Source organism: Capra hircus, chromosome 17 (assembly GCF_001704415.2).
Source record: "Capra hircus breed San Clemente chromosome 17, ASM170441v1, whole genome shotgun sequence".
Lineage (NCBI taxonomy): Eukaryota > Metazoa > Chordata > Mammalia > Artiodactyla > Bovidae > Capra > Capra hircus.
In genome coordinates, this window is record NC_030824.1 from 1,039,594 (window position 1) to 1,062,619 (window position 23,026).

Here is a 23,026-nt window from a genome sequence, read left to right on the forward strand (position 1 = left end):
CACGGCTGTTCACAGGTGCTCCCGGGTCCCTAACAGTGTTTCTCTGCTTTGAGATTCCATTGGGAGTCTGATGCAAGCCAGCCCACACAGTGGGCACTTTAATAAACACTCCCTGTTGCCCGAAGGTACTGCACACACAAGAACAAATCACCCTCACTTCTGACCAGGAGAAGTCCCTGTGACTCACACAGAAACACCAGACAAAGGTCAAAATATAAACCACTGCCTCTCAGAAAAGAGACAGACTTTCAGCTTACGGTGGGTTTACTTTTTTTTTTTTTTTACCATGTGGGGTCAACGTGTACACATGGTTCAGTTGCTAAGTCATGTTCGACTCTTTGTGACCCCATGACTGCAGCACACCAGGCTTCCCTGTCCTTCACTATCTCCCGCAGTTTGCTAAACTCATGTCCACTGAGTCACTGATGCCATCCAAACATCTCATCCTCTGTTGCCCCCTTCTCCTCCTGCCTTCAATCTTTCCCAGCATCAGGGTCTTTTCCAATGAGTTAGTTCTTCGCATCACGTGGCTAAAGTATTCAAGCTTCAGCATTAGTCCTTCTAATGAATACTGAGGGTTGATTTCCTTTAGGATAGACTGGTTTGATCTCCCTGCAGCCCAAGGAACTCTCAAAAGTCTTCTCCAGCACCACAGTTCGAAAGCATCAATTCTTCGGCGCTCAGCCTTCTTTATGGTCCAACTGTTGTATCTGTACAAGACTACTGGAAAAACCATAGGTCTGCCTAGATGGACCTTGGCTGGCAAATTGATGTCTCTATTTTTTAATATGCTATCTTGGATTGTCAGCTTTTCTTAATATGCTATCTCTTTTCTCTAATATGTTATCTCAGTTGAAGATTTTCTTTAAGGAGTAAGTGACTTGTAATTTCATGGCAGCAGTCACCAGCCACAGCGATTTTAGAGCTCCCCCAAATAAAGTCTGTCACTGTTTCCATTGTTTCCTCATCCGTTTGCCACGAAGTGATAGGATCAGATGCCACGACATTCGTGTTCTGAATGCTGAGTTTTAAGCCCGCTTGTTCACCCTCTTCTTCCACCTTCATCAAAAGGCTCTTTAGCTCCTCTTCGCTTTCCGTCAGTAGGGTGGTATCGCCTGTGTGTCTGCAGTTGTTGCTACTCCTCCTGGCAATTTGTATATTTACACACCTGCAAACGCAGTTGTGCAGCGTAGAACAGAAGGAAAAGAAGTAATCTTTGGTGACTGAGGTGGGGGGACGGGGCAAGACATGCTGGCCTGGCTCCAGCTCCGTCCAAAACGCTTCATGGGTGATAAGCAGAGCCCATGCTCCACAGGCTGGCTTCAGTTTTCTGAGACTGAGAAGAAGCACCTACGGGTTTTCACAGAGTGATCTGTGGGCCCCCAAAGGCTCCTGACAGTGTCTGGAGGCCACCTCGTGTGGTGAGGGTGGGGGAGAGCAGCCGGCAAAATGGACACTATTCCCAGACCTGGCTTCGTCCACCACACCTCAACTTGGATTGCGTTTCAAGACTAGGCCTCCACCATTTAAAGAGGGGCCTGAAGTGTGGATATCCCAGGACTAGATCGCTTCTAAGGCTCCCCTGCAGCTCCCAGCACTTCTGACCCCACACCATCGCCGTCTCTGATCCAAAATTAAAATCAGGACATGACAATGAAGGGGGCTTCCATGACGAATGGCAACCACACAACCAGATGCACTTATAGAGCATGACGTGGGTTGGGCCCCTCAAGGAGGGATGCCCGAGCATGGCCGCGGTGCCCTTACCAGAAGGCCGCGCCTGTGGTGTTCTCCCGCCGCCTTCCACCGCTCAGCTTCCTCTGTGCACAGCAGCGTGTCTGCCCGAGTCAAGGCTTCTCATCTCGACATGGCCCCGCCCCAGCCCGGTGCAACCCCAGTGACCCGTCACAAGGGTCCTGGCTGCAGGTGACAATGGGCGAGCCAGGAGGGCTAGTGTCCACCTCGTCTCGCCTGATAACCCAGGGAAGAAAGGATTGAGGGGAACCATCATGTGAGTTGTTTATCTGCCTTTTTCCCCTCTGATGCCTGCTCCATGAGGGGAAAAAATAGTTGAGATAAACTGCTACCAGTTGGAGTAAACATTTCAAAATCTCAGCAGAACCTGAGACTCCCGCACTCTGTTTTGGCAGCACAATCCGGTCAGATGTCTGAGCTAAAACCCTTGGAGTTATTTTCAATCCTTTTCTCCTCCTAGCCCTCCATCTCTCAGCTGCCAAGTCCATCTGCTCCCCTCCTTGTCTCCGCCTTGTCCCCACCCCCAGCCCTGGGCCGTGCACCAGACTGGGTCCCCTGTGCCAGCTTCACTCCCACCATCGAGCATCATCCTTCGGAAAGTACAGACCTGCTGCATCACGTCTCAAAAACCTGCAGGGGGTCCTCAGTGTCCCGGGATGAAGCCCAGATTCCTGACCACCCACACAAGGGCCCCACGAGCCGGTCCCCAGCCTGTATCTGCCTGCCCCAACACCCCACAACACAGTGCAGACCCTCGTCACCACCCCTGGTGCTCTTCCTCACCCAGGCCTGCGTAAATGCCATTCCTTACACCTGAACCGCCTCTCCCGATTCCCCTGTCGGGAGAACGTGTCAGCCCACAAGGCTTAAATTCAGCTCAAACATCAATTACCTCCTCGGCTAGGTCTCCACAGCAGCTCTAGCAGGACTTAATACAAACCTTTACGATAGTACTTCTCATGCCCCATTTGCAGACTGGTTTTCATGTCTATTTTCCCCAGTTGACAATGAGCTACTGTTAAGTCTCTAGGTTTCCCTGTATTCCAGAACTTGGGCAGGAGTTTAAAACAAGAGTTCAGTGAACAAACAAAACCGTGAGTGAATACCCAGGGCAGTCCAAACCCCAAGCCTGGGCACAGACTGTGGCAGGGGGAGGGGTTAAGAAAGTGCACTGGAGTCAGAAGCCTGGCTCTGCCAACGAGAGTGAAAATCACTTGGCATCCCCGACTCCGCTTCCTCATCTGTGAGATGGAGATGGTGACACCCACTCCACAGGGCTGCTATGAGGATTAAGGAGATCATCACAGTGTCTGCACGTAGCAACAGCTCAATGAGCGGAAGCTGGGATCGTAAGAAGGCCGCCAAGGACAGAAGGCTTCCTGAAACAGAAGTGGAATGAAACAAATTTCTGAAGCAGAAATGGCATGGCTATTTCCACCACCTAATGGGCAGGAAGAAAAGGATGAAACGATAAGAAAATCAGGGCAGTGGGAATGCTTCTGAGGGGGAGGAAAGGGAATACAGTCAGGGAGGAGCGGTGTGGGGTGTGCGCGATGCTCTACTGAGCTGTGCTCATTTCACGATTATTCTTTAAATCACAAATGTTCGCTATACGCACTCTTTTGTATGAGTATTCCCAGAATGGAACAAAATTTTTTTAAAAACAGCCGACCAGAGATCAGGACTGCCCGAAACTGCTGGGCAGCCGTGTCCCACGTGTCTCCGGACTGTCTTACAGGCTGCCGGGCTCTCACGGTCTTGGCTGGGCCTGAGGACAGGCCTGGGGAATGCAAAGGATACAGTGTTTCCAGTGCGTCAAGGCCCTCCGCAGCAGCGTCCTCCTGGCCAGGCCCTCCACCCGCGCGTGGTGGGCGTGCAGGCTCTCCCTCCGCGCCCAGGCGCGCCGCCAGGCACAGAAGTGCGTCTGGAGCAGGGTGGTGCAATGGACTCGCTCGGCCATCTCTGCAACAGAGAGAGGAGCTTCAGTGCTGCCCCGTCGAGGTTGGGCCACAAGCTGGAGGCTTCTCTAGGATGAGCTGAAACCCACCACTGGCACACAGCTGCAATTCAAGGCTGCTGCTCCACAGAGAACATTGGGAAAGAAGGGTTTTGAACAGGGGAGGGTTACTATGGATTCCTTAGCTACAGTTCTGCTCTCCAAGGAAAGAGAAAAGGATTCTGTCAAAGGACTGAAGCTCCTGGTTAGTGACCAAGGAGCAGGAACGGGGACAGCTGTTTCTAAAGAAAACCCCGTTTTACTCCTGCCTCTATGCCAGCATTTCAGGGCTCCAGGGAACGAGTCAGTGACACACGACTAGGTCGACATGCTGGCAGAGGCTTCTGTGAGCCGTCAGCCAGGCTGATACAGGCCGCCAGCTCCATCTCCTTTTAAGACTAATTAGCTAATGGCCTGATGAGCTTCAGGCCAGAGAGGGGAGGGCATTGGTCCTGGGATGAGAATGCCTTAGGTGGAGGCATGTACTAGTCTGCAACTCATCACTAAGTAGCTTCATGCCTTCATTGAACTTCCAGGCTTGGGCATCCAGACAGTAGGCCCCTCATCACTATTTTCAAGTGGGCACATCAGCTCTCCCAAGAGACAGTGCTGGGAGGCTAGGAATCCTGCAGGGAGGCCTGGGGAAAGCAGGGGAGCCTAACCCTGCAGCCAGGACTTCCGTGTGGGCTCGAGAAACTGAAGGACAAAAAGTACTGGCCTTCATGACCAATTTATCGTTACTTCTGACCTACTGTGGGAAAACTAAACCATCAGGATAGTGCTCAGAACACTCAACATCATAAATCATGCATCTGCATAACGAGGGACAAACAATCCAAATATCTGTTTCCTCTTTTTTTGGCCACACCACACAGCTTATGGGAGTTTGGTTCCCCACCCAGGGATCAAGCCCTCGGCCTCAGCAGTAACAGCATGGAGTTCTAACACTGGACTGCCAAGGAGTCCCCCAGATATCTATAAATAGAAGAATGACAGAGTAGATTAAGGTAAGCTGCTCCGCCCCGTAAAACACGGTCATTTAAAAAAAAAAAATGTATGGTATTTCCTTGGTGGTCCAGGGGTTACGACTTCGTCTTCTGGATAGCTAGGAAGTCTGGGATGGGTATGTACACACTGCTGCATTTTAAATGGATAATCAGCAAGGACCTACTGTATAACACAAGGAACCCTGCTCAACGTTACCTGGCAGCCTGGATGGGAGGCGAGTTTGGGCGAGAATGGATACATGTGTATGTATGGCTGAGTTCCCATCTGAAACTATCATAATGTTGTTCATTAGGCTATACCCCACAATAAAATAAAAAGTTTAAAAGAAAACAGACTTCACCTTTCCAATTCAGGGGATGCAGGTTCAATCCCTGGTTGGGCAGCTAAGATCTCACGTGCCTCGTGGCCAAAAAAACCAAAACATAAAGCAGAAGCAATACCGTAACAGATGCAACCACTTTAAAAATGGTCCACACACACACACAAATTCTTATTAAAAATAACTTAAAGCCAGGAAAGCATCGATTAGTTGACTGGAAAAAACAAGATACAAAACTGTACGTATCATACTAATCATAATTATCGCAGTACTTATAGCATAATTAAAATCCTACTGAATTAAATACATTGAACAGGAGCCCCTTCTGGAGAATGCCAGTCCCTTGAGGGGAAGAGGACACAAAACGCCACTGTAAAAACAAGTCAGACACAACAGATACTGTACGAAGTCACCTATGCGTGGGATCTAAAAACACAACAGACTAGCGAATCAAGAAAAAAAGCAGCGGACTCGGCTGTGTGGCAACAGACTAGTGGCTGCCAGCGGGGAGGGGGCCTGTTATGGGATTATACGAAATTATGTGTGTGCAACTTCTGAAAACTGTAAAGCTCTATAGAATGTAAAGAATCTTTCATTCAATAAAATACAATAATAAAGTGAAAAAACTGAATAAAATATTGAAAAAAAACACACAGAAGGAAATAACTTAAACAGGAGTCAAGGATGCTGTCCTGTCCTCCTCGATCTCTTCTTTCAGAATCTGTGGTGTATCTGTTACTACCCCCCGTTAGTACATGACTGCCCCTGGCGGCCGTGGGCATGGCGACCCTCCCTCTGCCCCTGGTGCCCAGGACTCACGGTTCTGCAGCCTCTTCTCTCTGCGCAGCTGCAAGTACTCAAGCCAGGCCCTGAGGGCTCTCCACTGCTGCCGGCGCTGAAGGTGTTTCACTGCGGAGACCGTCTTCCTTCTCTCCCTCCAGACAAAGAGGAGCTGCTCCTGCCACCGTGACCAAGCCTGAAAACCAGAGAAAAGACAACCATTAAGGGAGGCAGGAAACCAGAGGTGAAATACAGGTGAGGGGAAAGAGAAACCCACACGCTGGGAAGGGTGAAATCAGAAAACGAGGAAGTGGCGATTCCAAAGCAGGATCGTAAGTGATGCGGATGTGGGGTGAGAGGATCTTTGAGAAGGGCATTCTGGGACTTCCCTGGAGGTCCGGTGGTAAAGAATCCGCCTGCCAATGCGGGAGACACAGCTCGATCCCTGGCTGGGGAAGATTCCACACGCCTCAGGGCAACCAAGCCTGTGCACCACCAGTACTGAAGCTGTGCTCTCGAGCCCGGGAGCCACAGGGGCTGAAGGCTGTGTGCTGCCACTCCAGAGGCCCACAGGCCTAGAGCCCAGGCTCTGCAGCAAGAGAAGCCACCGAACCGAGAAGTCCGTGCACTGCAACTGGGGAGGGGCCCTGCTCAGCGCAACTGGAGAAAGCCCTTCTTTCCTGGATTAAGGGGAAAAGGAAGAGGAATGACAAGCTGGGACAGTCCAAGGGGTGGTAAAATTAATTCAGATCTGGGACAGGTGAGGCTCTGTCTTTTCTTCCAAAGGGGGAGGAAGCCTACGGTCGAGGCCCTTTCTCAGCATGTGAGTCCCCAGGACACGGACCTACAGAAACCGAGGGTCTGCGGACGGATTCCCTTAAGATTATCCATCAACGGGCACCCCTGGGAAGGTCTTCACGCACACCCAGCAACTCACCTGCCCTACTCTGAAGGTAACTTCATAGATGACTTGATACTTTCTTTTATGCCTTCATACCTCTGTAAACCTGTGACATCCCTTCTCCTTTCTTCCTCTCATCTGAATACCATTTTTTCTATTTCGCCAAGAAAATAAAAGCAATCAAAAGACAATTTTCTCAAGCTTCCACACATCCCCCAGGGGCTCTTCCTTCTCTCCACATTCACAACAAAGGTCACCCCTACCCTGCCCATCTTCTCTCACCTTCTCAAGTTTATCACTCTGGCAATTACCCCCATTCCCTTCCTGCGTCATCAGCTTTCACTCTCTGCTAGATTTTTATTTATTTATCATTTTTTTTTTGAAATAATGGGCATTTATTAGCTGGTGGTTTCTGAGAGGCAGGGATCCAGGACTGGCTAGGCTGCGTGCTTCTGACATCCCCTTCTCAGACACTGACAGAGGGAAGGCGCCCAGGCCATCAGCAGGTTCTTTCCATTGGTTCCAGATGGTTCTGTGGTAGAAAGGGATGGAGCCCAGCCAGGGTGATGGGTGGGCCCGGCCCGTGCCCAAAGCATGGCTGGCCTCTCAGGGACTGTCACAGAGATGACCTTGAAGCTGCTCCAGGATGTTGCAGTGTGACCTGGGGACCTGAGCTCCAGAGGGCGGGAGGACAGGAAGAAAACTGAGTCCCTCAGCTGAAGTCCTCGCTCGCCCTGCCAGCTTCGGCGGGCGTTCCCAGTTGTCCAGCTATGATTCTGCTTGGTTCCAAGGCCTCTGGCCCGGACCACGGCTGCAGCTGGCTGTGACCTTGACCAGGGAAGGGCAGGGGGCCTCAGTTGCTGCCGCTGCTGTCCTCACTGTCAGAATACACGCCCAGCTGGCTCAGGGAGGACATGCTGGGCATCTGGGGGTGCTGGGCCAGCTGCCTGACCGTTCTTCATTGCACCTGGGAGGGGCGGGGCTCTTCCTCGACGGATGATGCTGTCCAGGCCTGTTTTCTTCACAACCAGGCCCGACAGCTGGGGCCTGCTGCCAAGGGCACCCACGCTGCGCTCCCAGCTCTCTGCCTTCCTCTTGGCTTTCGGGGTCTCGTCCAGGATGGCAGTGGGGTTGGGCTGGAGGGCTGGCTGGGGCTGGGTGGGGGTGGTGTCCTCCTCTGAGTCAGAGTCTTCAAGGAGCCTTCTTTTCCTTGATTCCTCCACTAGCGCCGCTGTCTCCCTCTCATCCTCCTCCTGCTCCTGCCTCTGCCGCTCCTCCTCTGACAGGCGGTGCTGCCGCAGCATGGCCTCGAAGTCCACGTGGGCCCGCCGCTGGCTCAGGCCTTTGGGCTCCTGCAGGCTCTCCAGGACCTCCATCTCCAGCTTGGAGTCCTTAGTTCTGCTCTCCAGCACCTTCATGGGGTTGTTCAGCTCCTCATCCTCGCGCTCCTTCTGCACCCTCTTCTCCTCCTCCTCCAGGAGCTTCTCAGCCTGGAAGTTCCTCGTGGCTCCGTGCTCCATGGTGTAGTCTGTGTTTTCAGGGTCTGTCTTGAAGGCGATCTCTGCCAGGCAGCGCGTGCACTTGATGTAGAAGCGGAAGATGGGCAGGCCCAGGTAGGACTCATTCTGTACCGTTTCCTTGCGAGCACTGAACTTCTTGCCCCTGTAAACGTATTCTCCACATGTCTTACATCTCATGTTGAAGGGGGCCGTCAGCCGCACTACATACTGCCAATCTTTGGGCAGCTTGAGCTTGGGAATCTTCGATGGGTCAAAGTCAGGGGGGTAGTATTTGTCTAAAACTTTTCGCTCCAACATCTTCGCCTCCTACGCTTTTTACGAGCACAAGAGTACTGACTATGCTTGGTGCTTGTCGAACTTCCCCGTCTCTGTATTTTCCATCTGCTAGATTTTTAAAACCAGCATTCAAACTTGCTGTTACTTCTCCCGTTGGGTGTGACAACCAGAAGCAATGGGTGACCTCTGACTGGGCCCTGGGTCTGACAGTAAAAGGGCAGCAGTGCACAGCTGCAAGACAGACCAGCCTCGGCACTAGCGTGTCACAGACAGACCAGCCTCGGCACTAGCGTGTCACAGACAGACCAGCCTCGCCACTAGCGTGTCACAGACAGACCAGCCTCGGCACTAGCGTGTCACAGACAGACCAGCCTCGGCACTACCGTGTCACAGACAGACCAGCCTCGGCACTAGCGTATCAACACTACACTTCTTAGACGGATGTGGTTACATAAGAAAACATCCTTGTTTTAGGAGGTATGAGCTGAAGTATTCGGGTGGGGGCTTCCCTGATAGCTCAGTTAGTAAAGAATTCACCTGCAATGCAAGAGACCCTGGTTCTATTCCTGGGTCAGGAAGATCCTCTGGAGAAGGGATAGGCTACCCACTCCAGTATTCTGGCCTACAGAATTCCATAAACTGTATGAGTCCATGGGGTCACACAGAGTTGGACACAACTGAGCGACTTTCACTTTCACTCAGGGCTAAACTTGACGTCTGCAACTTTAAAGTGACTCAGAAAATACAAGAAATACACTGATACGCTTGGGAGAGCAAATGTGGGAAGATCCTAAGGATGGGTTAACCCGGTGAAGAGAAGCCAGTATCCAGCTTCTCTGTGACTTGGTACTTGTCAAAATTAAAAAGTTGAGGGCAAAAGTTGCAGACTAGTGTGGCACTAGACTTCACTCTTGGTCCAGTAATTAAGAATCTGCCTGCCAATGCAGGGAACAAAGGTTTGATCCCTGGTCCAGGAAGCTACCACAAGCCTCGGGGCAACTAAGCCTGCTCCTAGGCCCGCATGCCTAGAGCTCATGCTCTGCAACAAGAGAAGCCGCCACAGTGGGAAGCCCAAGCATTGCAACGAGAGAGAGCTCGGGCGCAGCAACAAAGACCTGCCCATAGACAGTTTAAAAGATTATGGTCAAAAAAAAAAAAAAAAAAAAAAAAAGATTATGGTCACACAAACACTTCCGGAAGAGAATAGATCAGTCATCCTCAAACCAACCACCCATCGGCCACCCACCAACACCCAAGTGCTCTACTTTCCTTTCCAAACTCTTCAGAAGGGCTGTCTACTTTCTCTCTTCTCCTCCCGCAACAAGCAGGGAGATCCTCTCCTCCTAACTGCTCTTATCAAGGGCGTCGATGACCTCCACGTTGTTCAATCCAAAGGCCAAACCGCAGTCCTTGGCGGCCAGAGCGTCTGGCACGGCTCATCGTCTCCACCCGGCCCCCTTGCCTCCGCCTCTCCTCTCTTCCACCACCAATGGCAGGCTCAGTGCCACTGGCTACACCCACTCCCTCTGTGCTTTCACCATCTCGTGGCTCCAAATGAAACCTGTGTGCTGAGGACTCCCAAGTTTACCTCTCTGGTGTGGATTCAACACTCCACACATACCCAGCCAGCTCCTCCCCGACTGCCCCTCATGATCACGTGAAAGGCCCATCAGGCTGAAGTTACGGAACTCAGGATGCAGCCCCTCCCCATCCTCCCGCACAACCCTGCCTCTCCCTTCCCTCCCCTTCCCTATCTCAGTGGACAGCCACTGGGAGCAGTGAAGCACCTGGGAGTCCTCTCAGACTTCTTCTCTGAAGACTCACACCTTATCTATCCAGTAGTAAACCCTGCTGGCAATTCCTTCAAAACATATCCAGAATCCAACACCATCTTGCTCTCATCTTGGCCCAGAATCTCGCCTGGAACTTTGTAATCGCTTCCTAACTGTCCTCCCTGCTTTTATTCTTGATTTTCCGTGGTCTATTCTTAGCACAGCAGCCAGTGGTCCTTTTTCACTAGTTATGACTGCTTTGTAAGTTCAGTCTCTCCATTGCGCTGCTTATTCTTAAATAATTACTTAAATAAATAATTATTTTGTATTTGGCTGCGCCAAGTCTTAGCTGTGGCACTCAGGATCTTCTATTAGTTTGGTGCAAAAGTGACTGTGGTTTTCCATTGTTGAACTTTGCCACTTGATACTAGAATATATTCTTAAATGTGATTATGCTATACATCAATTTAATGTGCATTTCTTGCTTTATTTTTTCCCTAATGACCTATTACTTGCTGTTTATATTTACTTTGGACTATGGAAATGCTGTTTGACGAAAAACAAATTCGAGCAGTTTTCTTATTCAAGTTCAAAATGGGTAGCAACGCAGTGGAGACAGCTCGCAACATCAACAACGCATTTGGGTCAGAAGCTTCTAAGGAATGTACAAAGCAGTGGTGGTTTAAGAAGTTCTGCAAAGGAGACAAGAGCCTTGAAGATGAGGAGCACAGTGGCTGGTCATTGGAAGTTGACAACAACCAGGTGAGAGGATCCAGAGAAGGCAATGGCAACCCACTCCAGTACTCTTGCCTGGAGAATCCCAGGGATGGCGGAGCCTGGTGGGCTCTCGTCTATGGGGTCACACAGAGTCGGACACGACTGAAGCGACTTAGCAGCAGCAGTTGAGAGGCTCATCAAAGCTGATCTCTTACAACTATACGAGAAGTTGGCAAAGAACTCAACATCAACCATTCTAAATCAGTTATTTGGCATTTGAAGCAAACTGGAAAGGTGAAAAAGCTCGATTAAGTGGGTGCCTCATGAGCTGACCGAAAATCAAAAAACTCATCATTTTGAAGTGCTGTCTTCTCTTATTCCACACAACAACAATGAACCACTTCTCAATGGGATTGAAACGTGCGACAAAAAATGGATTTTATATGACAAGTGCTGATGACCAGCCCAGTGGCTGGACGGAGCAGCAGCTCCACAGACTTCCCAAGGCCAAACCTGCATCAGAAACGGGGTCAGGGTCACTGGTTGGTGGTCTGCTGCCCATCGGATCCACTAAAGCTTTCTGAATCCCAGTGAAACCATCACATCTGAGAAATATGCTCAGCAAATCAAGATGCACCAAAAACCGCAACGCGTGCAGCCAGCACTGGTCAACAGAAAGGGTCCAGTTCTTCCCAGCAACAACACCTGACTGCACGTCACACGATTAAGGCTTCAAAAGTTGAACAAACCGGGTCCTAAGTTCTGCCTCATCCACCAGATTCACCTGACCTCTTGCCAATCAACTACCACTTCTTCAAGCATCTCAACCTTTTGCAGGGAAAATGCTTCCATAACCAGGAGGACACAGAAAATGCTTTCCAAGAGTTTATCAAATCCTGAAGCATGGCTTTTTATGTCATAGGAATAAACAAACTCATTTCTTGTTGGCAAAAATGTGTTGACTGTAATGGTTAATTAATAAAGATGTATATGAGCCCAGGTATCCTGATTTAAAATTCAGGATCCAAAACCACCATTACTGCTGCACCAACCTTAAAATCTTTATCGCAGCATGCAGGATCTAGTTCCCTGACAAGGTATCAAGTCCCTGCATTGGGAACTTGGAGTCTTAGCCACTGGACCACCAGAGAAGAGCCTAAATCTCCCCATTTTTATGACAATTTCCCTCTCTGCCTTTTTCTCTCCGTGCTACTAACCTGTTAAGGAGAAACCAGGTCACGTACCCTATAAACTGTTTCACATCTTAAATTTGGCCAACTGTCTCCTCCTGGTGTCTTTAAATTGTCCCTCCGATTCCTGTGTTTCCCACGAACTGACAGTAAGATTCATGTTAGGCTTGGCTGGAGTCATGTTCAAATTTTAATCAGGGACATGTTTCAAGTGCTGCGGATTCCTTCCTGTTACGTCACAGCATGGAAGGCTGCCATAGCTTTAGCGACTGTTTAGTGCCAAGACTGTCCAGTGTCTTCAGATGGCATCAGTCTGACCCCTCCCTCATATTTCTCTATTATCTTTCCACTGGGTGACTACTGCCCAGATCCATTTTCTCACTGGGAGGAAAAACAGCAATATTCTAATTCTAATACTCCTGCATTTGTTTTATTACCTGGAATTCTATTTTTTTTTTTTTAAAGCCTTATTCTCTCATTAACCCTCTCATTTCTCAGAGATTAGTCTATACAGGAAAGGCAGGATAAACGCTCGACTTTGGTCTTCATTAATTTCCAAAGAATAGAATTAAGGCTCTAACAACCCAAAATTGTGACCCATCAGCTCTTTTTTTCCTCTAATGAATGCGTGAATTTTTATATACTTTGTATGTTTTCGATCCACTATAGTCGTTACGCTTTTTGATGCTCAAATTGTTGTCTTAAGCCTGCAGGAGGCCTGCTGACACACGCCCATGAAGCTCTTCGTTTCTTCACAGTCCTGCACACCATCTCCTGGGACTTCGGCTTCTGATGTCTAGTTCCTGCTCTATTTCTGGAGTCAGTCATTTCCCAAAAATATGCCTCAGTTCCTTTTAGTGGCAAATAAAAGGAAATAAGAGACCACAGCTCAGGCACTGAGGATGCAAACTGCTGTAGTACTGCCACTGCCTCTAAGTCTTTTCAGTCAATAGTTAGAATTTCACTAATTCAGGTTAAAAAAAAAAAATCATGGGTCCATACTGATACTGGTATTTCTAATTTCAGATTACAGGGCTTTTGTTTCTTTGATTTTATACCTGTAACCTTTCCTTTTATACTGAAAATCTGCTTCTTAATGACACTGCCATGGTTATTTGCTTTAGCTTACAAAGTAGCCTTAAGAGTTCAATGCAACAATCCAAACCTGCTACTAACAATAAGACCACTGAAAGCAATTTAGAGCTCTTAGCTCTCTGTGTCCTTAGAATACTCCCAGCTAGGAATGAAGAGTCAAAGTATCATATTTTAATTCTTTTCTCTTTGTAGTCCTTGCTACAAACTTGATATATTTGTTTTCAGTGTGCTCTAAAATCCTAGGGCCTGGTTCTTTTACTTCTTGATTTACTTTTCTTTTTTAATTATATAAAATACTTACATGGTTGCAAACTTAAAACTGTGTAACAAAGCAAATTCATTGACATTTTGTTCCTATATGTTCCCTCCCTTCCCTCATAGGTAACAACTCTTCCGTTTTTGGTTTATATTTCCATTATTTCTTCTTGAAAATATAAGAAAACACACACTCTCTCTTCCCTTTCTTCCCCAAAAGGCAGCACTCAATGAACCAGAGGGAGCCTGTTAAGACGGAAGTGTGATCATATCTCTTCTCTACACCAAGCCAGGAGCTTGCCCCTCCCCCTGGAAAAAGAGCCTGCAAAGCCTTTGCGGGCACAGCCTTACTCGGCCTGCCTTGTTACACCTAACCTTTCCTACTCTCCCTCTCACACTTATCAATATATCATGAGCTACATCAGGCTCACAGGTGGGGAGACTATCTTAAACAACTTTCTCCAATCTAGTATGAAAAGTCAGTGTATTGCGATAAAAATCCAAGTAGGCTTTGTTGTGGAACTTGATGAGTTGATACTGAAATTAAAGAGTAAGGAAGAACTGCCATGGCAATTTTGAAAAAGAACAAGAGTAAAGAAGATCTCTTTCCACATATGAAGACTTAAGAGCTATACGGCAAGATCAGTAGTGGTAATAAACAGTTAGCATTTACTGAGGATTCCATATTCCAAGCATCATTCTAACCGTATTACATGCCTCATCACACTTAATCCTCAACAGCCCTGTGAGGTCGTACCATTATTATTTGCATGCATGATCAGTCGTTCAGTAATGTCCAACTCTTTTCGACCCCATGGACTGTAGCCCGCCAGGCTCCTCTGTCCATGGGATTCTCCAGGCAAGGATACTGGAGTGGGTTGCCATTTCCTCTCCAGGGGATCTTCCTGACACAGGGTTTGAACCTATATCTCCTGCATTGGCAGGCAGATTCTTTACCACTGGGCTGGGAAGCCAACACTATTACTTACTTATAAATAAGTAATGTAAGGTACATGGAGATTAGATAACTCATTTTAAAAGGGCAGGAAGCTAACAGGTGACGGCAGCAGAATTTCCACCCAGGTATTCTGACGAGAGAACCTTTGTTCTTTCTTACCTGCTTCGTTGGATCATAATTAAAATAGTGTGATACTGGCTTAGAGATAGACAGCTACACCAATGGACCAGAGAGCCCAGAACAGACCCTTGAACAAATGGGACCTTGCCCCAAATGGAAGTGGACTAATGATCAGTATAAAAAAGATAAAAGATGAACTACTCAGTAAAGAGTGTTGCGGAAATTAATTACCCATAAGGAAAATGACAAACTAAGATCCTGTCTCACACAACTTATAAAAATGTAAGTTAGGCTACAGTGAAATTCACAGCACTTGTGCGGGGGTCTTCCCTAGTGGGTCCATGGTAAAGAATCCACCTGTAGGAGACGCAGGTTTGATCCCGGATCCAGGAGGATCCCTGTGCCACGGAGCAACTAAGCCCGTGCACTGTGACTGCCGAGCCTGTGCTCTCGAGCCCGGGGGCCACAACCGCTGAAGGCCATGCTCCCGAGAGCCCATGCTCTGTAACAACAGAAGCCACAATGAGAAGCCCTCGCGCCATAACTGGAGAAGACCCCACTCAGCCACAAACCCGCATCACAGTAAAATACATACATAATTTAAGAAAACACTTGTATGAAAAAAAAGGCACCATAAACAAAGCGAATAAATGAAAAAGTAAACAAGCTATAAAACCTAATAGTTAGTGCACCTAATAGTTCAAAAGATTAGTAAGCCAAATCTATGACCATGTGCACGGAGCAGAAAAAGCTAAATAACCCAACAGAAAAAAGGAGTGAGGGACGGTAACAAGCTCAAAACCAGAAACCCAATGACAATCAGGCATCAGAAAAGATACTGGGGTTCGCTAGGAATCCGTGAAACGTAAACTAAAGCAACAATGAAGAACCACCTCACACATATCACATTGGTGAAAATGACCCAGTCTGGCAATGCAAAGTGCTGATGAGTCCCAAAGAAACCAGAACAACAATTTTAGCATGTAAACTGGCACAGCGGTGGAGAGCAAATGGGTGATGTTGGATAAGGATGACGAGATGATACCCAAAGACCCAACAGCTTCACTTCCAGGAACGAGAAACCCTCAGACTCTCATATAGGGATGTGTGTTTAAGAATGCTCTCCGAGGCGGCTTCCCTGGTGGCTCAATGGTAAAGACTCTGCCTGCTAATGCAGGAGATACAGGTTCGACCCTTGGTCCAGGAAGATCCCACATGCCACGTAGCAACTAAACCCGCAAGCTACAACTACTGAGCCCATACGCTGCGATTACTGAAGCCCACGCACCCTGGAGCCTGTGGTCCGCAGCAAGAGAAACCACCGCAATCAGAAGCACACGCATGGAGACTCTCAGAGAGAGCAGCCCCAGCTCACAGCTAGAGAAGCCTGCGGCAGCAACAAAGACCCAGCTCAACCAAAAGTAAGCTAATTTAAAAAAGAATGCTTTCTGCAACACTTTGTAATCTTTAAAAAAAAAAAAAGGTAATCAGGAAGAAATAACAGTTTAGCAGCAGTGAGCAGATAAACTGAGTCTTACTCAGCAAAATGGCTGAATGTATGCAGTTAACAGATCTCTGTATCAACATGAATAAACCTCAAAAATACACTGCAGCATTAAAAAAAAAAGCAGCAAGCTGCAAAGTAAAGTATGATGCCATTTATAAATTTCCTAACAACACAAAGCCAGAACATTTATTCTCAACGTACATGTATACATACACTTTTACAAGTGCAAAAGAATATAAGAGAATAAGGATTTCAACATCAGGGTGGAGTTATCTCTAAGGAGGAAAGGTGGCAGAAGGAAGGATGGATAGGGCTTGAAATGTGAATTTAACTACATTAAATTACATCAAATTCTGGGGCCAGGATGGAAAAATGCTAACAGCTTTTAATTCTGTATGTTGGAGATGTGGATATCTGTTAAAGTTTTTTTTAATTTTTCTGTTGTGGGCCATTTTTACAGTCTTCTCTGACTTATTATAATATTGCTTTGGTTTTATGTTTTGGATTTTTGACTGTGAGGCCTGAGGGATCTTATCTCCTGGACCAGGGATTGGACCTGCACTGAAAAGTGAAATCTTAACCATGAGACCACCAGGGAAGATTCTTGTTAATATTTTTAACAAGTGTTTCATATTTCATGTTTTTATGTTTAAACTTCATTTTTTATAATTTCATATGTCATGATGTCTGTCCTGACTAGTTCAGAGATGTGAGGATTGAGAGGAATGACTTGAGGTTCCTGGTAAATCATACAGTACTTACCAGACACAAGGATTTTATTTATAATCTGCAGCATAAAATTTGTCTTAAGAGTCTCACAAAGCTTTCGGTCCATATCAGCGCTTTCTTATTGCTCATGTTTTTCATTGGATTTGATTCTGAATGACTTTTGTCTTATAAGTTAAATCCAACCTCAAATCATGAAAACCTATCACTGAAGACAGTCATTCAAAGCCGCTGTTGCAAGCTCTGAGGGCAAAAGCCAAACAGGAATTCTAAGCGCATGCTGAGCAACAATGGCAGCAGCAGGACGAGTCTGCAGGCTCTCAAAGGGCTGGCTGAGAGGGACACGCACCCACACAGCCCGAGCCCCGCAGTGGCGGAAAACCAGCCTCCTTCCGTTCCTGCGCTTCAGCTTTTTCACCTGGATCCCTCTCCCTCCCGAGAGCACCAGTCCACAAGGATAAGGCAGCAGGATGGTCAAGGGACGACTCTGCACTTTTCAGGCTGCTTGGGTTCAAATGCTGCCCCTGACCTTTGCCAGCTGCACGACAAAGGTCAGGGCCAGGTATCGGGGTTATTTAACCTGTAATAATCGGTTCAGTTCAGTCGCTCAGTTGTGTCCGACTCTTTGCGACTCCATGGGCTGCAGCACCCCAGCCTTCCCTGTCCATCACCAACTCAAACCCATGTCCATTGAGTTGGTGATGCCATCCCACCATCTCATCCTCTGTTGTCCCCTTCTCCCCCTGCCCTCAATCTTTTCCAGCATCAAGGTCTTTGCCAAGGAGTCAGTTCTTCATATCAGGTGGCAAAGTATTAGAGCTTCAGCATCAGTTCTTCAATGAATATTCAGGACTGATTTCCTTTAGGACCGGCTTGATCTCCTTGCAGTCCAAGGGACTCTCAAGAGTCTTCTCTAACACCATAGTTCAAAAGCATCAATTCTTTGGCACTCAGCTTTCTTTGTAGTCCAACTCTCACATGCATACATGACCACTGGAAAAACCATAGCTTTGACTAGATGGACCTCTGTTAGCAAAGTAATAATAATATGGGCTTTTAAAAATAATTTTGAAAATTGCGATAACACATGTAAGGGCCTTAGTCCAGCATCTTGGAGAAGGAAATGGCAACCCACTCCAGTGTTCTTGCCTGGAGAATCCCAGGGACGGGGAAGCCTGGGGGGCTGCCGTCTCTGGGGCTGCACAGAGTCGGACATGACTGAAGCGACTTAGCAGCAGCAGCAGGACAGTAAGACCACAAAAACACCATTACTGCTCCTACTGTTCTTGTTACCACATTATCACTGGTAACAACTAAGTCTACTTCCTTCCTATTGCTTCAGAAGTGAAGTGAAGTGAAGTCGCTCAGTCGTGTCCAACTCTTTGTGACCCAATGGACTGTAGCCTGCCAGGCTCCTCTGTCCATTGCTTCAGAAGACCTTGTGAATTCAGAGGCCAACAAATTTTTCTCTTAAAGGGTGAGATAATAACTATTTTAGGCTTTGCAGACCATGTGGTCTCTGTTGCAACTACTCAATTCTGTCGTTGTAGCCTGACAGCAGCTTAGACAATACATAAATGGACAGGTGTAACTGCATCCCAGTTAAAATTTTATAACAGGCAGCTGGCCAAACCTGATCCATGGCCGAGCGGGCTGACCCCCGACCTACACTGTTTGCACACGATCTCCACATATTGCATATACTTGCAGAGATGACGCAAAATGTTGTCTAATAGAAAGTTACTGGGGTGGGGCATGCTTCCCTGGTGGTCCCATGGTAGAGAATCCTGCCAATGCCGGGGACCCAGGTTTGCTCTGTGGTCTGGGAAGATTCCACACGCCGCAGGGAGACTAAGCTTGTGCACCACAAACACTGAAGCCCCCACACTCTAGAGCTGTGCTCTGCAACAACAGAAGCCGCCACACCGAAACTAGAGAGTCGCCCTCGCTCACCACGACTAGAAAAAGCCCGCACAGAGCAACGAAGACCCAGGGCAGCCCAAAACAAATTAACGACAAAAAAATCACATCTAGTGTATTCCTTCCCGCAGCCTCTCCGTTGAAGAGTCCAGCCTTCCACACTGCTTGTGCCTCCCACCCCCTCCTGCCCCTGGAGCTACACAAAGGGCCCAGCAGAGGCAGCAGCCCGACGCCAGAAGTCGGGTGCATTTTCTGTGGGTGGGGGCCTGACGACACGCACAGAGGACCCCAAAGCCTGAGCCTGCGGACTCACCTGCAGCTGGAGGCTCTGGGCCCAGTGCTTCATGGCTGTGGCCTGGAGGGCTCGGCCTAGGCGGACCCGGCCCAGTCGCCGTCTCCACGCACTCCACCACACCCTGCCGGAGAGGAAATCAAAGACGGGACCAGTCAGAGCATGGTCAGCAGAAGAGCAGGGCAGGGAGGGCTGGGCCTCAGACCCCCGGCTCAGGTCCCTCTCCCTAAGACCAACACCATTAGATCTGCTGCCAGAAAAAGCAATCAAAGAACGGTTCTAGCACTGCCAGCTAAGGGTTGGAAACTGATGGTCCCTAAGGTCAGACCCTTAGGGGGGAGGGCATGGCAAACCACTCCAGTATTCTTGCCTGGAGAATCCCATGGACAGAGGAGCCTGGGGGGCTACAGTCTGTGGAGTCTCACAGAGTCAGACACAACCAAGGTGACTCAACACACAAGGTTAGACCCGGCCTGAGACACTTTAGATGCTCTCTGTTTGGCCAATGTGGGTTTAAAAAAAAAAAACAAATCGCTGCCAACTACTTCAGGAGATTCCACAGAATAAACTGCAAAACTACTAGTATTTATTTATAGCCACTCCATGCAGCACGTGGGATCTTAGTTCCCTGACCAGGGATTGAACCCACGCCCCTAAGCAGTGGAAGAGCAGAGTTTTAACCACTGGACGCCCAGGGAAGTCACCCAATAATGGCTTTTAGACTTCCAGTCTTGATGGATCCCTTCCCTTCCTCCTGTCCTTGCCAGGTTTCATTCTAGCCTTGGGTTCCTTCCTACTTATTCTCTGATTTGTTCAGAAGAGCAGTAATGTGGAAAAGAGCGCTTGCAACTTCTGTTTTTACCCTGGTCATTCTAACTCACCACTATCTCCTTCCTCCTAACTTAAGCCATGCTTAGCTGTATCTCTTCAAAATCTCAACCTATCTGGCATTACTACTTATTTTTTAAGCACTTAGAGAAATTACAAATTCCCTGAATGCAAATTGTAATGTAAATATAATCTCCCTGAATGGAAATGATAAATTCCCTGAGTCCCTCAGGACTCAATCAGAAACATTTTAAGCCCGTAACAGACACTGAATAAATAAAATTATGTAGAAATATCCCCCCCAGACTCTACAGAAACTACATACTTACTAAGCATTCACAAATATCTGCTGAATAAAGTTTAAATAACAAACATTTTAAATAACTTCTTTATGTCCACTGATTGTCTGTACACTAACCTAAATACTTCACAAGTACTACCTTATGTATTTCCCATGACAACCTGAAAAAGACAGCTCAAAGTGTGAGGAAAGTGAGGCCTGGAGAAGTGAAAAGACCCAGTACTTGTGAGAAGTCTGGCTGCAAGGCTTCTGCTCTTACCCACACTACACAGAGGGCCCCGCTCTCCTGGCCAGGAACTGAGCTTTCAGTGCGCTGCCGTTTGGGACACCAGAGAACCGCTGGGAACAGTGCACAGAAGCATCAGTACCATTATAAAGCAGCTCACTGCTACACACTTCTGGCTTTCAAAGTCGACTGACTCAGGTGGTCTCTCCAATGGAGGACGGTGCTGCTGAGATGCAGTGCAGGGCAGCAGGAAAAAGTGTGAGCTGTGGCATCAGAAAGATGGATGGGTGAACCCTAGTTTTGCTAATTATGACTCACACACAGTAGAAAGCTTGAGTAACTTGCCTGAGCTCATGTATCTTAATCTGTGCAATATCAGTATTTATCTTACAATTTATGGTAAGAAGTAAGTGGGACACTTTTCATTAAAAAATTAACATACTCAGAAACTTAACACAAGGCTTAACAGTAAATACTCAATTAGTGTTACTTATGATTTTGTGAAAACCTGATCTTAATGCTGAACAACGTACCAATAAATATTTACTACATATCAATTAGATTCAAAATGTCGTTTTAAGGTGGGTTTTTATGCTGGCTTTCCAGCAGCATAAAGCAGTGAGGAGGTAAAAACGAATGCTGCTGATCTGTAGGGCCACGCAGCACACTCACCACAGAATACTCCGCTGCCTGAACTCCAGGGCAGTGGTCTGCATCTGAAGTTTAGTCCTACGGAAAACCACGTAGATCAACCAGGACTTCCAGGCCTGCCGCATCTTTTGCTTTGCATCTAGATGCACCAAAAAGAGTTCCAAGAAGGGGTTAGGCGAGATGGATTACTCTGGCTTAAGACAAAAAAAGCTCAGAGGCTCTCAGACGGGTCCCTCCTCTGAGTATCTAAATTCCTCCAGTCTTGCAGTGCCCTCTGCTGGAAAAGTTATGAAGCTCCACAAAGTTAATAAAGATGCAAGATGCAAGGAACAGCTATGCAAGCGATGACATTTACAAAGCATTTAAAGGAAAACCAATGCGCTGCGCTGTTCAGATATCTCTAAAAGTCCTTACTTTTTGTAGAGTTATATACTCTTCAATATCGACACATGAAATAACAAAGGAAGCAGGGAAGTGAATGGGGATATGGACGTAACAAGACTAGTGAGCTGATAATTGGAAGCTGGGTGGTGGGTACACACAAGTTCATTATTCTATCTTTCCATTTTGTAGATTTTTAAAATTTCCATTAATATAAGGTTAATGGAGTAGGAAATGGCACCCCACTCCAGTATTCTTGCCTCGAGTATCCCCGAGGATAGAGGAGCCTGGTGGGCTACAGTCCATGGGGTCACAAACAGTCAGACACGACTGAAGCTACTTAGCAATATAAGGTTAAAAAGGAAATCATAATATAAAATTTGCTGTTTGAAACAATATTTGTAAAGAAGAACAGGCAAGATAAAAAGGAAAGGATACTATCTGTATTTATTTGTGAGACAAAATAAAAAGGGACAGTAATGATCCCAGAGCAAAGAGAATTTACTACATACAGGAGGTACAAAGGACAGGCCTCCCTTTATAGTAAATTCCATTTTCACTGTGAGAGTCATTACTGGAGAAGTTGTGTTTTTTTTAGAACACAAAGGAGAAAATAAAAATATGTAAAACATTTTCAGCACATTCTCTAAAATGTGGACAAGGAGGACTACAGCTCTACTTTGTATTTCATAGTTGCTGACAAATCACATCAAAAGATGAAAAAGAATTTAATATGTAGCTTCCTTGGGCTTCCCTGGTGGCTCAGAAGATAAAGAATCTGCCTGCAAAGCAGAAGACCTGGGTTCGATCCCTGGGTCAGGAAGATCCCCTGGAGATGGGAATGGCAAACCACTCCAGCATTCTTGCCTGGATAATTCCATGGACCAGGTAAGCCTGGTGGGCAACAGGTCCATGGTGTTGCAAAGAGGCAGACACGACTGAGTGACTTTCACTTCACAGTTTCCTGTGGGTCCACCCCAGACTTCCGGAATCAGCACATCTCAGGCAAGAAGGACTAGCATGGCACTGTGGTTTTAGAGTACAGGCTGCTAAGACAGACAAGCTGGGCCGGAGTCCTGTCCTTGTCACTTGGCTAAGTAACCCCACACAAGTTCCTCACCTGCAAACTGGCGCCTCCTTTAGAGGTACATTTGCAAACAGGGAGGCCTGGTGTGCTGTGGTTCATGGGGTCGCAAAGAGTCGGATACAACTGAGCGACTGAACTGAAATGAGATTATCTATGAAAAGGAGAAAATAAATGAAAAGAGATGAAAGAAGAGGGCCTTATATAACATTTACTATTAGGCAGTGACAAAGAGGAATGCAAGTGAAAGCTCAGGGAGACGTGCTGTAAGAGAAGACAGCTGAAGGCTGCGGACATGGGGAAGCCATTCCCAAGTGAGGTTTCTCTCTTAGCTATAGGAAGAGCAGGTCTACACAGGGTGCAGTGGACAAGGCGTCCAAGGGACCTGCTGAGTTTGAGGGGCCTACAGGGTGTTCATGGTTACGAGAAATAGCAGGAGGTTACAAAT

General features: G+C 47.5%; 2 protein-coding genes across 2 annotated transcripts in view; both read right to left on the reverse strand.

The window, feature by feature from the left end:
* Nucleotides 1–23,026, reverse strand: part of SFI1 (SFI1 centrin binding protein) — a 79,496-nt gene that overhangs the window by 27,160 nt on the left and 29,310 nt on the right. The window contains 5 exon segments of the mRNA XM_018060927.1: nucleotides 1,768–1,838; nucleotides 3,556–3,717; nucleotides 5,898–6,054; nucleotides 19,129–19,231; nucleotides 21,135–21,252. Of these exon segments, the coding sequence (XP_017916416.1) occupies nucleotides 1,768–1,838; nucleotides 3,556–3,717; nucleotides 5,898–6,054; nucleotides 19,129–19,231; nucleotides 21,135–21,252 (611 nt within the window).
* LOC102173595 (coiled-coil domain-containing protein 94) lies at nucleotides 7,146–8,649 on the reverse strand. Its single transcript, XM_018060944.1, has one exon. The coding sequence runs from the start codon at nucleotides 8,574–8,576 to the stop codon at nucleotides 7,641–7,643; it is 936 nt and encodes a 311-aa protein (XP_017916433.1). The 5' UTR covers nucleotides 8,577–8,649; the 3' UTR covers nucleotides 7,146–7,640.